Genomic DNA, 13,444 nt, shown 5'->3' on the forward strand with positions numbered 1-13,444 from the left:
CCCCTCCCCGCCCCCTGCCGGACCACCCTTCTCTGTGGCCTGTCCTACATGGGGCTTGATCTCAAGACTCTGAGATCATGATCTGAGTTGAAATCAAGAGTCAGATGCTTAACTGACCGAGACACTCAGGAGCCCCAAAATTTTCCGCTTTTTTAGAAGCAACAGGACCTGTTTGGTCTCATGAATTATATGAACCCTCATGTATAAGACATTTAGAAGTGAAGGAGGGGCAAGTTGTCCTTATTGATACCTGGAGCACCTGTGTGGGCCCCTTAGGGTTCCCTGACCCGTACTGGGATCCATGGGCTACATGCTCCCCAGGCCCCCTCCAAGAGAACTGTTTACTACTCTTGCCCCTGTGAGTTCCATCCATCACTAGGATTAGTGAGGGGCTGGGGCTGCAGTGGAGGAGGGTAGGGTTAGAGTCCAAGGCGGGGAGACCACGCATTGCAGACCCTGAATGTCTCATAAGTGTGATGCAGTGGGGTGACCTAGGGACCCAGGCCAGCTTCACCTCAGGGCCTAGGCCCAGATAGATCCACTTCTCAGGGCAGGGCAGTAAACAGGTGCAGAAAGACTCAATACAGGGCAGTGGGAAGGTGCCCACAGGCACAGGTGGGGCAGTAAACAGGTGCCCATGGGCATAGGTGGGGCAGTAGGCAGGTGCCCATGGGGACAGATGGGGCAGTAAACAGGTGCCCACAGGCACAGGTGGGGCAGTAGGCAGGTGCCCACAGGCACAGATGGGGCAGCAGGCAGGTGCCCACAGGCACAGGTGGGCAGTAGGCAGGTGCCCATGGGGACAGATGGGGCAGTAAGCAGGTGCCCACAGACACAGATGGGGCAGTAGGCAGGTGCCCACAGGCACAGGTGGGCAGTAGGCAGGTGCCCACAGGCACAGGTGGGGCAGTAGGCAGATGCCCACGGGCACAGGTGGGCAGTAGGCAGGTGCCCATGGGTACAGGTGGGGCAGTAGGCAGGGCTGCAGAGACAAGCCTTCGGTGAGGCCCTTCCCCCTCCACCTGTACTTCCAAGGAGACAAATAAAAAGGCAATTTCAAACCCAGCGATTGGTGAGAGCAGGACATGGCACCCGAATTTCCCCCTTTGGAGCCCAAAAGAGGTCTGGCCTCCCCATAATCAGACAAGCTGGTCTTTTTCTCCAAAGAACAATTTCTTTTTGGAGGAGCATGAAGAAAGGCTCCTTACCCCCGGGCCTGAGGGAAGACTCCCCACCCCCAGCCCCCACCTGTTCCTGACATTTAAGATACGGCAGTAAAATATTCAATTTCGTATCTATATGTAGCTGAATATAGAGATGTAAACGACATCTCTCTCTCTGTCTCTATCTCTCTGTCTCTCTCTCCACACACACAAGATCCTTAATTCCCCACATTCCAGGCATCTTACGTTTGCCTGGGACGTCAGATCAGAACTTAAAAAGAAATCTTTGGTATAAATTACAAACCTGCATTTGAAGCACTTTTCAAAGAAAGAAAGAAAAATCCAAAGCAGGTTGTTATGTGCATAGGAGACTCCTCGTTGGAGCTGTAAACCCTGACAGCTTCTCCCAGCCCCACATTTCCTCCCCCTCGCCCTCCCCCTCCCCCAAGGCCCCCTCCCTCCCCTCACCTGCACCAGCATCCCCAGAAAGCTGCTTCCTGCCCTCCCCTCTCCATGTCTCCCATCCATTTATTTACCTGATTTATTAAAAAATACACCCCATCCCCACAGTCCTCTGGGCACACCTTCCAAAATAAAAAGACAGCAAATTAAATTAACTGCCGCCTCTCAAAACTTGAATTCTCCATTAGCAGAAAAAATGAGGAGATGCGCCAGTTCGCCTCATCCCCACCCCTCGCTGGCTCCCACACCTGCACCTGTGTCCTTCCTCCCTGTCGCACCCACGTGGAGATCCTTTTCTCTTCATTTTTCTTCCAACAACGACAGCGGCTCAGTTTACTCTCCGGGGCCCACCCACCTTCTCCCTCTTCCACAAGCCGGCCCCAGGTGGGCACGGGCGGTCCCCGGAGCCCAGGTGGCTGCTGCAGGGGCGGCCCCTGTTTGGGTACACTGTGTCGTTTAAGCATCCACAGCCCCACCGAGGAAGAGGTGCTCTTAGTCCCCTTTAAAAGTAAGGAAATTGGAGGCACGCCCAGGTGGCTCAGTGGTTGAGCGTCGGCCTTCAGCTCAGGTCATGATCCTGGGGTTGATCCTGGGATCGAGTCCCATGTCGGGTTCCCCGCAGGAAGCCTGCTTCTCCCTCTGCCTGTGTCTCTCATGAATAAATAAATAAAATCTTAATAAAATAAAATATAATTTAATTTAACAAATTAAAAAAAAAGTAAGGAAATTGGAGCTAGAGCCGCTCACCTGTGGGCAAAGGCCGTGATGGGCTCCGGCACTGCCGCTAGGGGCTGTGTGTCCCCCCCAAACTGAGCTGACGTGGCGTGCTGGGGGTGCTGGTGTCCATCCAGAAGGAGGGGGAGGTCCCGGGAGAACTGGCGTTCTGCGGCCGGCCCCTCTGAGATCCATGGGGAGGTCCGGGTCATCCCCACAAACTCTTTCCCACACCCTCCTTGCCTTTTCAGGTTTATTTCAAACGCGACGGGGAACCCATCGAGGCAGTGCCCCTGTCCGAGCCGCCGGCTGCAAGCTCGGGCCCCCTCCAGGACAGCAGGCCCTTCCGCAGCCTCCTGCACCGCGACCTGGATGACACCAAGATGCACAGGTCCCTGTCCCTCTTGGACGCGGAGAGCCGGGGTGGGCGTCCCTACACAGAGCGCCCCGCCCGCAGCCTGACCCCGGACCCCAGCACCCTCGTCCAGCCCACCACCGAGAACGTCCCAGAGACGGTGGTGAGCCGCGAGTTCCCGCGCTGGGTCCACAGCAACGAGCCCATCTACTTCCTGCGCCACAGCCACACCCCAGGCAGTGACGGCACAGTGGAGGTGCGCGCCCTGCTCACCTGGACGCTCAACCCGCAGATCGACAACGAGGCCCTCTTCAGCTGTGAGGTCAAGCACCCAGCGCTGTCGATGCCCATGCAGGCAGAGGTCACGCTGGGTAAGACTTGGTGGGTGCCGTGCTGCAGGCCCCCTGCAGAGCTGGGTGGCGAGGAGCCGGGGGTGTGGGGTGCTTGGGTTGCTGGCCACCACGGACGTGGGGAGGAGGTGGGGCAGACGGGCGTCAGGCACAGAGATCAGAGCTGCGGTTCTTAGGATGATTTATTTGTTTATTTGAGAGCAAGCAAGAGCGAGAGGGATCACAGAGGGAGAGGGAGAAGCAAGCTCCCCCCTGGGCAGGGAGCCCGATGCGGGGACCGGTCCCAGGACCCCGAGATCATGACCTTAGCATCAGCCAAAGACAGACACTTAACCGACTGAGCCACCCAGGCGCCGCCAGAGCTGAGGTTCTTCAGAAGGTTTGCTGAGCTGGGTTGGGGTGCACGGGGGGTCACAGGGGCATCGGGAGAGTATGCCGGACAGAGTCAGGAAGGCAAGAGGTCAGGGGAATTTGGTCAGTGGGGATCCAGAATATCGAGAGTCAGAGAAGTTTGCAGAACCAGTAATTGCTCAAGGTAAGCAGACGCGGACTCAGAGGCGGACAGCACGGCCCCAGAGTCTCGCTCTTAGCCTCTCACTGCTCTTAGCCTCTCACTCCTCGCACATCCAGTGTCATGGGCCACTGCCAACTGAGTGCTGGCCACTTGTCGTTCTGGAGAGACTTCACCGGAACCCCCACAACCAGGCCTTGTGCTGGCTGCTGGGACCTGGTCAACCCAGAGCCTGCCCCTACCTCACTCTGTGGACCCTCGGCACTTCCCGTTGTTCTTTCTGGAATTTGAACCTCCCCGGCTGGGAGCCAGAGCAGCCTCAACCCCGGGAAAGCCGTGTCCTTCCCCCCTGACCCAAACGTTGGCTTCCCTGGGATGGTGCCCTGCCCCACCCCCCAGCCGAGAGCAAGAAAGACCAGACAAGGACCTCGCAGCAGCTGGAGAGGTGAGCTTGCAGTTCACATCTCACACCCGGGTGATGAGGGGTGCTGCCACTGGCCTGTCCCTCCCCCATCCCACCCACACCCCAAGCCAGACTAAAGGGCTCGCCTGCCCTGTCCCTGATCCCAGGCGGGTCCCTTGATTGGATCCATGTTGGTGTGTGCACTCCACCCCATCATTAGAGCAAGGGCGAGGCCGGCTCCCATGCATGGGCTTGTGTGTGCGCCCCAGGGACCTGCAGAGTGGGGGACACAGCAGGGCCACCAATGTGCAGGGGCCAAATTGGGTGAAGGAGTAGAGATCCTGGGCTGGCTTCCCATCCACCCTTGACCGCTGTGTGTTGGTGTGACCTCAGGCCTCAGGGTCCCTGAGCGTTGGGTTTCTGATCTGTTGAAGGGAGCCAATAATTGTGACCTCGTAAGTGCCAGGAGCCAGGCTCTATGCAAGATGATTCCCTCGTGAGATCTCTTTGCGCCTGTGCAATACGCCTCTGGGGCAGTGAGAGATGCTGTCATCATTCCCATTTCATAAGTAATAGGAGCCAGGCTTGGAGAGCCTCCCCGTAGGTCCCCCAGTCAGGTCTGACCCCAGGCCCACATGCCTCACCACTGTGCTCTACTGCCCACCTGCTGGGGCTGCGGTGAGGACACTCAGAGCCAGTGGGCATTGGCATGACCCATGGACAGAGCAATGAGCTGGAGGGTTCCCAAGGGAGTGGGGGGCACCCTGCACTCTGGCCATGGTGGGGAGACAGTGGGATGGGCGGGCAGATGAGCCCGGGGCACAGAATCCAGCCATCTGATGGGGACTTTGAAGGTCAGGCCGACAAAGATCAGAGCACACCTCCCTGTGACTCCTCCGTTCCCTCTGCCAGGATGTCCTCCCTGGCTCCGTAGCCACTCCCCACAAGAAGACATGCCCGGTGCTCCTAGAACCCATCTCAGCAGGTGGCAACTACGTTCTTCCCATTGATGGAGTCAGAACCCTTGGAGTCACCTGCTTCTCCTGCTCTTTTCCCGTAGCCCACATCCAAGCCAGCATCAAGCCCTGGCTCAGAACCACTTCTCACCATTTTCCCTCTGACCACTCAACCCAAGCACTGCCAGGCCCCATCTGGATTCTTCCATTGGCCCCCAGACTGGTCTTTCTGCTCCCACTCTTCTCCTTCTCTGTTCTTTGTCCTGATTGAACTACTTAAAATATAAATCAGATCATGACACAGATACACACCCACCCCAGACTCTCCAGTGGTAGACAAATAGACTGATAGAACAGAATAGAGTCCAGAAATAGACCTACATAGAGAGAGTCAATTGATTTTTGATGAAGGCCCCCGGGCCATTGAATGGGGAAAGAGAAGTCTTTTTAACAGGCTGCCCTGAACAACCGGACAAGCTTAAGGACAAAATGACCCCAGTCCCCTACCTCCCATACACACAGGAATTAATCTGAGATGAATCTCAGGCCTAAATGTGAAACCCAACAACATAAAGCTTCGAAAGCAAAACGTGGGAATGTAGCTTTGTGACGTTCAGGTAGGCAAGGATTTCTTTAAAAGGTCACAAAAGACAACAAATGAAAAATTGGAAATGGGTAAATTAGCCTGAATCAAAATTCAAAGCTTCTGCTCATAAAAAGGCACCTTTAGGAACACGAAAAGGCAAACTACAGATCTAGAGAAAATACTCCCAAGACAGATATATGACAAAGGACTTGTATCCAGAATATATAAAGAACTACTATAGATCAATAATGACACGACAACTCAATTTAAAAAAACAAAACAAAACACAAAGGGCCAATAAGCATATTAAGCAGTGTCCCAGCGGTGTTCACCCATCCCTCCCCTCTGCTCCATCTGCTCCAGCCACGGGGTCCTCTTCACTCTTCTGTGAATATGCCCAGCTCGGGCCCACCTCTGTCACTTGGCACTGGCTTTCCTTTCTGCCTGAAATAATCTTGCTCCAGATAGTCTCAAGGCCTCTGTCACTGAGGCCTCTGTTCAAATCTTCCTCTCAGAAGATCCTTCCTTGAACACCTTATCTCAAACAGCCTCTTCCTCCTGGCCCCATCAACCGCTCACCTTGCTTTATTTTCTGACATCACCTTTATCTCAACCTGCAAGCATATAATGTATTTCCTTATTCCCTGGACCCCCCACTGGAATTTAAAGTCCATGCAGGCAGGGTCTCTATCTGCTTTGTTCACAGGGTGCAAGCCTCTCAACTATCCCTAACATATTACTTAGTGAGCACCTGTTTTATAATTAATTCATAGTTTTCTGGGTTGCTGAGAAGATTAAATAAGGCAATACGTACAAAGTGCTTAGCATAGTGACAGAGTAAGTACTCAGTAAATACAAGCTACTGTTATTTTTTTAAGATTTTAATTATTTATTTATTCATGAGAGACAGAGAGAGAGAGAGAGTGAGAGAGAGAGAGAGAGAGAGAGAGAGAGAGGCAGAGACTTAGACAAAGGAAGAAGTAGGCTCCATGCAGGAAGCCCGATGTGGGACTCAATCCTGGGACTCTGGAATCACGCCCTGAACCAAAGGCAGATGCTCAATCGCTGAGCAACCCAGGTGTCCCAAGCTACTGTTATTATTCATCGTTGTATCCTCTATATTGCCCTGCAGGATAATTGACATATATTAGGTCAATAAAAAACTAAATGTATAAAGCAGATGAATGAGTAGGTGGATGAGTGGAATGGTAGGTTTATGGGTATGGGTGTGAGGGATGGATGGATGGATGGATGGATGCATGAATGGATGCATGGATGGATGAGAAATTGTTAGATGAGTGGATGAATGAGTGATATGAAATGATGGATGGATGATGAGTGAGTGGGTAGATGGATGGATGGGTAGATGAGTAGATGTTTAGATGGATGGATGAGTAGGTGGGTGGAGGAATGGATGGATAGATGGAAGATGGATGGATGGGTGGATGGGTGGGTGGATGGATGAGTGGGGGCAATGATGAGTTAGTGGATGGATGGATAAGTGGATGGGTGGATGGATGGATGAGTGGATGAATGAATGGATAGATGGATTATGGGTGGTTGGATGAGTGGTTAAATAGATGGATGATGAAATGATGGATGGATGAATATGCGGATGGGTGGATGGATGGATGAGTGAGTGGGATGAATGGACAGATAGATGATGAATGGATAGATGAGTGGGTGAGTGGATGGATAGATGATGAATGGCTGAATGGGTAGGTAGGTGGGTGGATGCATGGATGGGTGGGTGGATGGATGAATGGATAGATGGATGATAAATGGATGGATGAGTGGGTGAGTGGATGGATGGATAGATGAATGATGAATGGATGAATGAGTGGGTAGGTGGGTGGATGGATGGGTGGCTGTGTGGGTGGGTGGATGGATGAGTGGATAGAATGGATGATGGGTGGTTGGATGAGTGGGTGAGTAATTAGATGGATGATGGAAGGATAGATGGATGGATAAGTGGATGGATGGATGAGCGAGTGGGATGGATGTATAGATAATGAATGGATGGATGGGTAGGTAGGTAGGTGGGTGGATGGATGGATGGATGGGTGGCTGTATGAGCATGTAGTAGATGAATGAATGGATAGATGGGTGATGGGTGGATGGATGAGTGGGTGGGTGAATAGATGGATGATGGAAGGATGGATGGATGGGTGGGTGAAGGATGGATGGATGGATGGATGAGTGGGTGAATAGGTGGATGATTGGATAAGTGGATGGATGGATGACTGGCTGGGTTGTTGGATGGTTGGATGGATGGATGGATAGATGGATGGATGGATGGATGGATGGATGGATGGATGGATGGATGAGTAGGTGGGTGGGTGAATGGGTCGGTGGGTGGGTGGATGGATGGATATTTTAGTGAGCACCCAAAATTCCTGGAGAAGCCTAGAGGGGCTTTTCCATGGGATTTCACAAAGCTGTTCTTGAGCAGACTGCTCAGGAGAGGTAAGGAGGGAAGCTCATATAATCAGGATCTTTGCACGCCCTGGTCGGATGCATATGACTTTACATTTCATATTGTAGTGCAGTAGCCTATTCTCTCCACTTACAGGTAAGGAGACTGAGGCTCAACGACTTGAACTGACACATCCAAGTCAGGCCATCAGAGAGCAGAAGGCCAGGCCCCACCTCTGGGTCCCTGGACCCCCTCTCTTTCTGTGTACCCAGGGGTAGACAGCAGGGAAGTCCAGGGGCTGAGAACACTCCTATTGGACACTCTCAGTGCTGTGTCATAGGAGCAGGCAAGGGGGCCCAGAATTTGACTGCCAGGACCTTCTGGTGGCCCTCAAGGTGGGAGTGGAAGTGGGAAGGGTGACAGCAGTGGGCCTGGCTTGTGAAAGCAGCATTGGATAGGCAGTGGGGGGCGGGGTGGGGTGGGGGTGCAGAGGCCCATCTGCTGCAAAGGCCCTGGTAGGTCAGCGGCTGCCAGGAGGGAGCTCAGAGTGAGGGCAGAGCAGAGGCCTCCCCTGCCCCCCAGTGTCCCTCAGGGTCAGCTCCACACAGGAGCCCCTGGGAACTGGCAGCTCAGAAAGCCAGGGAGGGAGTCTGGCTGCCCAAGTGGAAGAGAGCCTCCCACTCTCCCCTTCCTCCCCACGGCCCCCAGCCTCCGGGCCTCCTCTGAAGCCCTTTGTGCCATCAAGCCCTGCTCCTGCCACTTCCTTGCCCTGTGACCTCTTGCAAGCCACAACCCCCCAGAGGGCCAGGTTCTTGGCCTGCAAAATGGCTTTCATGGTCCCCAGCCTCAGAAGCACCGGGATGGGTGATAGGCCTAAAATGGGGTCTTGTGCACGTGAGGCTCCGTCTCCCCTCCGTCACTAGGAGGACTAGGGGGTGGTGGTGAGGAATCTGACCTGGCCGGGAAGGGGGTTGATCCCCGGGGTGCAGTGCCCTTGTGTGCCCTCTGCTGCCTGCAGCGGGACACGAGACGTAGACAAAACCACCCAGGGCCACACTGCCCTGTGCCCAGCTCCCACCTGCAGCCGGCTTCACAGTCCTGGAGGGCTGGTAAAGACAGCAAGGAAGCTACTAGACCCCCGCCCCACTCCAACCCACCCCAGGCCTTGGTTTCATTACAGGGATGATGCAGAGGGTTGGCCTGGCACGCAGCAGGCTCTCGGCAAATGTTGGCCCAAACAAACAGCATGGGGGCGGGGGGTCAGGGACGGTTCTCGGTGTTGCCATCGTGCACCTGGGGGATGCAGGTGAAGTGACTCGCCCAAGGGCGCACGCGTTAGACCGGAATCTGCCCTGACCTCCAGCAGCTGGCGGAGGTGGAGGCGGAGGCGGGCAGCCCTAGCTTCCTTCCCTGCACTCCCCTGCTTCCCACCCATGCGTCTTCCCTCAGCCCCATGTGGCACTTCAGACACCAGCTCGTGGTTTAATTAATAGTCCTTTAGCTTCCTTCTCAGAGAATGAACTTGGCAGTGCCTGGGAGACCACCCACATCTGCCGGCTGCTCTGATTCCTGCTCCGAGAGCTGAGCGGCCAAAGGAGAGGCCGGGGAGGAGCCAGGAGGAGGCCGGGGAGGGGTTGGGGGGAGATCCCGGGCCAGCCCCAGGGCCCGGGACAAAGCTCTTCTCCAGCTGCCACCCCTGGAGGACGTTCACAGAGAAGGCCTGAGCGTGGCACTCTGATCAAAACCCTAGGCCCTTCCTCGAGCCTGGGACGCCCCTCCCGCCCTGGCCCTGACCTTGCGCCCCAGCCCCAGGTCCTGGGTGCTCCTCCCCCAGATCCCTCCTCGGGGGTTTCCTGTCCCGGCTGAAATGTCGCCTCCTTGGGAGACTGTGGCCACCGCTCACCCTCGGGGTGCCTGTCCGCAAAACGCTAACGCTCCCCACAGCCTCATTCCTGGACACTTGCTTGTGCGAGAAGCGTCTGCCCTACTGGCGTGTAAGCCCCCAGCGGCCAGGTGCCGACCTGCTCCCCACCGCGCCCCCCGCGCCGCCGAAGTCAGTGTCGGGAGCGGCTCAGTAATCACCGAATGAATGAATGAATGAATGAATGAATGAATGAATGAATCTGGGAGAAAGAGCCCCAGGAAACAAGGAAACTTAGCTCTGTGGATGACCTTGGCTAAGCCCCTTTGTTGCTCATGCGCCTCAGTTTCCCAATCTGAACCTGTGGGGACAGGCTCAGAGGTCCCAGCGGCTCTTCCAGCCCTTCTGCTCTCTTGTGCACCGGACAGCAAGGACCCCGGCATCCTGTCCCTCAAGGACTCAAGCTGTAAAGGGCCCAGAAAGAAGCTGTACAGGCATGTGAGGAAAGGGGGCAAGGAGGACCAAGCCCCAGGAAGGAGATGGTCCCTCCACACCTGTCTACCCCCTCCCCTCGCCGCCCCCTCCAGTCCAGGGATTCCAGAAAAACCCCGCTGGGCAGATTACCTAATAGGAGGAGCACTGGAGCAGAAGGGAGACTTGAGTTTTGTCCCCGCTCCTCCACACTGTGGGACCTTTGGCGAGTCGCGTCCCCTCTCTGGGCCTAGTTAACCCAGCCATGGGAGGGTGGTAAAGGTGGAGCCCCCCCCCCAGGGAGGGGTTAGTGCGGGTGGGAGTTTGGGGGTGCTTCAGCAGTCATGGCTGCAGGAACAGCCTTGCCCCCAATGGCAGCTGAGTCATTCCTGGGGAGACTTCTGGGCATCCCTGATGGCACCATCCACTGGGTTCTCTGACTTGACCCCAGTCACCCACTGAGGGTGAACCCCACAAGGGCAGGCATCCTGTTCTGTGCACATTGAGCGCCCATGTCCCACAGGGTGTGGCTGATTGCAGGGGCTCGAGGGCTGTGTGCGAATGAACGCGGGCCTGACTCCATTCAGAGCTCCCGGCTCGGTGGCAGCTGACCCCAAGGATGCACAGCGCTGGACTGGAACTTTCTCTTCCATTTTCCCTGCGCCTCCTTTCCTCGCTTGGCCACCCCTTTCCCATACCTACGTACACCTCTCTCACTTGGCCTTCCTCTCCTTGCAGTTGCCCCTAAAGGACCCAAAATTATGATGACGCCCAGCAGAGCCCGGGTCGGGGACACAGTGAGGATCCTGGTCCATGGATTTCAGGTCGGCCTCTCTCTGAGCATCTGGAAGGGTGGTGGGAGGTGGGGGGGCAGCAGGGCACACGCGCATCCCTGGCAGCGTGCTCCAAGAGCCTTCCCTTGGCCCCCAGCGCGGCCAGCGAGCCTCAGTCTCCTGGTCTGTGGGGCAGGATTGGCCTGTGGATGAGGAAGGGCAAGAGGTGCACGCATTTTCGCCCTTCCATCCAGAACTCCGAGCAGGCGCAGCCAGCGGACCTTGACGTCGTGTCCGGTCTGAGGGCCCCTCTCTTCCTGGGGCTCCGGGCAGCCGCTCCCAACCCATCAGATGGCCTTGTGCTCTCAGCCCTGGGGCCAGGCCAGGCCAGGCCTCCGGCCCCACCCTGCTCCGGCAGACTGGTTCCTCCTGTGACCCGGCTCTCCCCTGTCCCGACCCACACAGAACGAAGTCTTCCCAGAGCCCATGTTCACGTGGACGCGGGTCGGAAGCCGCCTCCTGGACGGCAGCACCGAGTTTGACGGGAAGGAGCTGGTGTTGGAGCGGGTTCCTGCCGAGCTCAACGGCTCCATGTACCGCTGCACGGCCCAGAACCCCCTGGGCTCCACCGACACCCACACCCGGCTCATCGTATTCGGTACGCTGCCCTGACCGGGGGTGGGGAGGACTAGCGGGGGCGGCCTTGGCTGGAGCTGTCCCAAGGAGGACGGAGCATCAAGAGCCTGGGGCCCCTGAATGTGCCCTGAGAGGATGCCCTACACGAAGCACTGGAAACCAGGGAGCTCTGGGTTCGAATCCCAGATCCATGACTTGGCAGCTGGGCAACTGTGGGCAAGCTGCTTAACTTCCCTCAGTTTCTCCATCTGTAAAATGGGGCTGACACGACTCACCCCGGGAGGCTTTCAGCTGCTCTGAAAGCAGATGCATTACACCACACAGCAGGTGCTGGATACAGGGGAGCTCCTTTACCGAGCTCTGAATGCCTCCCCCCAATCTGATTCTCATCCTGTTCTTTCCAACAGAAAACCCAAATATTGCAAGAGGAACAGAGGACTCCAATGGTAAGTCCTCGCTTTCAGAGCTGCTTGCCTAAGAGCGTGTGATGTGCAAGGCATCAGGACGCCCCGGTCCCCCGGCCGCCCGTGCCTGTGCCCTTGCCTTTCCCTGGAGTCCAGGCAGGCGATTGTCTTCTAGTTCAGCAGTCTGGGTCAGAGGTCATAAGGGGTGGGTGCTGAGGCAATAAAGGAAGGGCTCAGCACCCCAAGCCAGCCAAGAGGGATTTCCAGGGACCTAGTGTGCTCCCTGCCCCCCACCTCTACCCGTGACTCTAGCTGTCTTAGCTCAGAGAACTTAGTGCCCTGGCCCCAAGAGGATGTGTCTGGCATTGACCATGGGCCCCACATGTGACCCCCACCTTCCAGGCTCTGGACCCCTCCATAGGTCAGTGGGGAGCACAGACATGTGCCTCGGCTGGAGACTTTGATACCACCCTCTCTGAGCTGCCCCTAACCTGAGCACCACTGCATAGGGCCCAGACACTGCTCCCCAGCCCACTCGCCCTCCCCTCCTCACACTGAGCCCATCGCACATTCACAACGGAGGCCCCTGCACCTAGTCCCCGCTGGATGGTCCCAGTGGCCACCAGGCTCAGCCCAGCGGGCCTGGGACAGGGAAAGGGTCATACACCATTTGGTGGGACAGGCGGCAGTACTGGGATTGAACCTAGCACATCCTGTTGCTGAATCTAGACTTTCCAAGGGCCCTTTGAAGCTCTGCCATTCCAGGATCCGCACCTGCCGTGCCCATCAGGGTCGGCGGCCTTGACCCTGACCCTGACCCTACTCCCTGACTCTGCTCCCTGCTGCCCGGCACAGGTTCCGCTTCTGGCCCCCCTGGCGTCCGGCTCACCTTGGTGCTCGCCCTAACAGTGGTCCTGGAGCTGACGTGAAGGCTCAGCCCCTGCTCCCGCCGCTCTGCCCAGCACTGACATCTCTGCGATCGGTTTTCATTTCTTTTCTAAACGATTTCCAGTATGTTCTTAGTCTCTTTCTGTCTGTGTCTTGGCTTCTTCAGTCAGTTTAATTAAAACAGAACAATTTTCCCCACCTTCGTCTGTGGCTCTGAATTTTTCACTTATTCTGTAGCCACAACTGGCACCCCCTGGCACCCAGTGTCTGGACAAGCACAGCGGGGGGGGGGGGGGTGATGGAAGAGATGGAAGACAGGCTTCCCCCAGGAAGAGAAGCAGAGCTGCACCTCATCGTCCCACTCCAGTCCTAGCGCGCCCAGATGAGGGAAGTGGCTGGATACTCTCAGGAAATCCAAGGCTCCTTGGGGCCAAGTGTAATAGTCAGCTCTTGCCACAATAATGCTGCATAACAAACCAACCCAAACATCACTGG

The 13,444-nt window shown here is 56.2% G+C and overlaps 1 protein-coding gene across 1 annotated transcript in view; it reads left to right on the forward strand.

The window, feature by feature from the left end:
- Positions 1-13,138, forward strand: part of IGSF21 (immunoglobin superfamily member 21) — a 239,281-nt gene extending 226,143 nt beyond the window's left edge. Inside the window, exons 6-10 of the mRNA XM_055331438.1 lie at positions 2,591-3,065; positions 10,987-11,072; positions 11,487-11,679; positions 12,065-12,103; positions 12,917-13,138. Of these exons, the coding sequence (XP_055187413.1) occupies positions 2,591-3,065; positions 10,987-11,072; positions 11,487-11,679; positions 12,065-12,103; positions 12,917-12,990 (867 nt within the window). The 3' untranslated portion in view covers positions 12,991-13,138. The remainder of the gene's footprint in view (positions 1-2,590; positions 3,066-10,986; positions 11,073-11,486; positions 11,680-12,064; positions 12,104-12,916) is intronic.
- Positions 13,139-13,444: the final 306 nt, after the last annotated feature.

The sequence above is a fragment of the Nyctereutes procyonoides genome, unplaced genomic scaffold (assembly GCF_905146905.1).
Source record: "Nyctereutes procyonoides isolate TBG_1078 unplaced genomic scaffold, NYPRO_anot_genome, whole genome shotgun sequence".
NCBI lineage: Eukaryota > Metazoa > Chordata > Mammalia > Carnivora > Canidae > Nyctereutes > Nyctereutes procyonoides.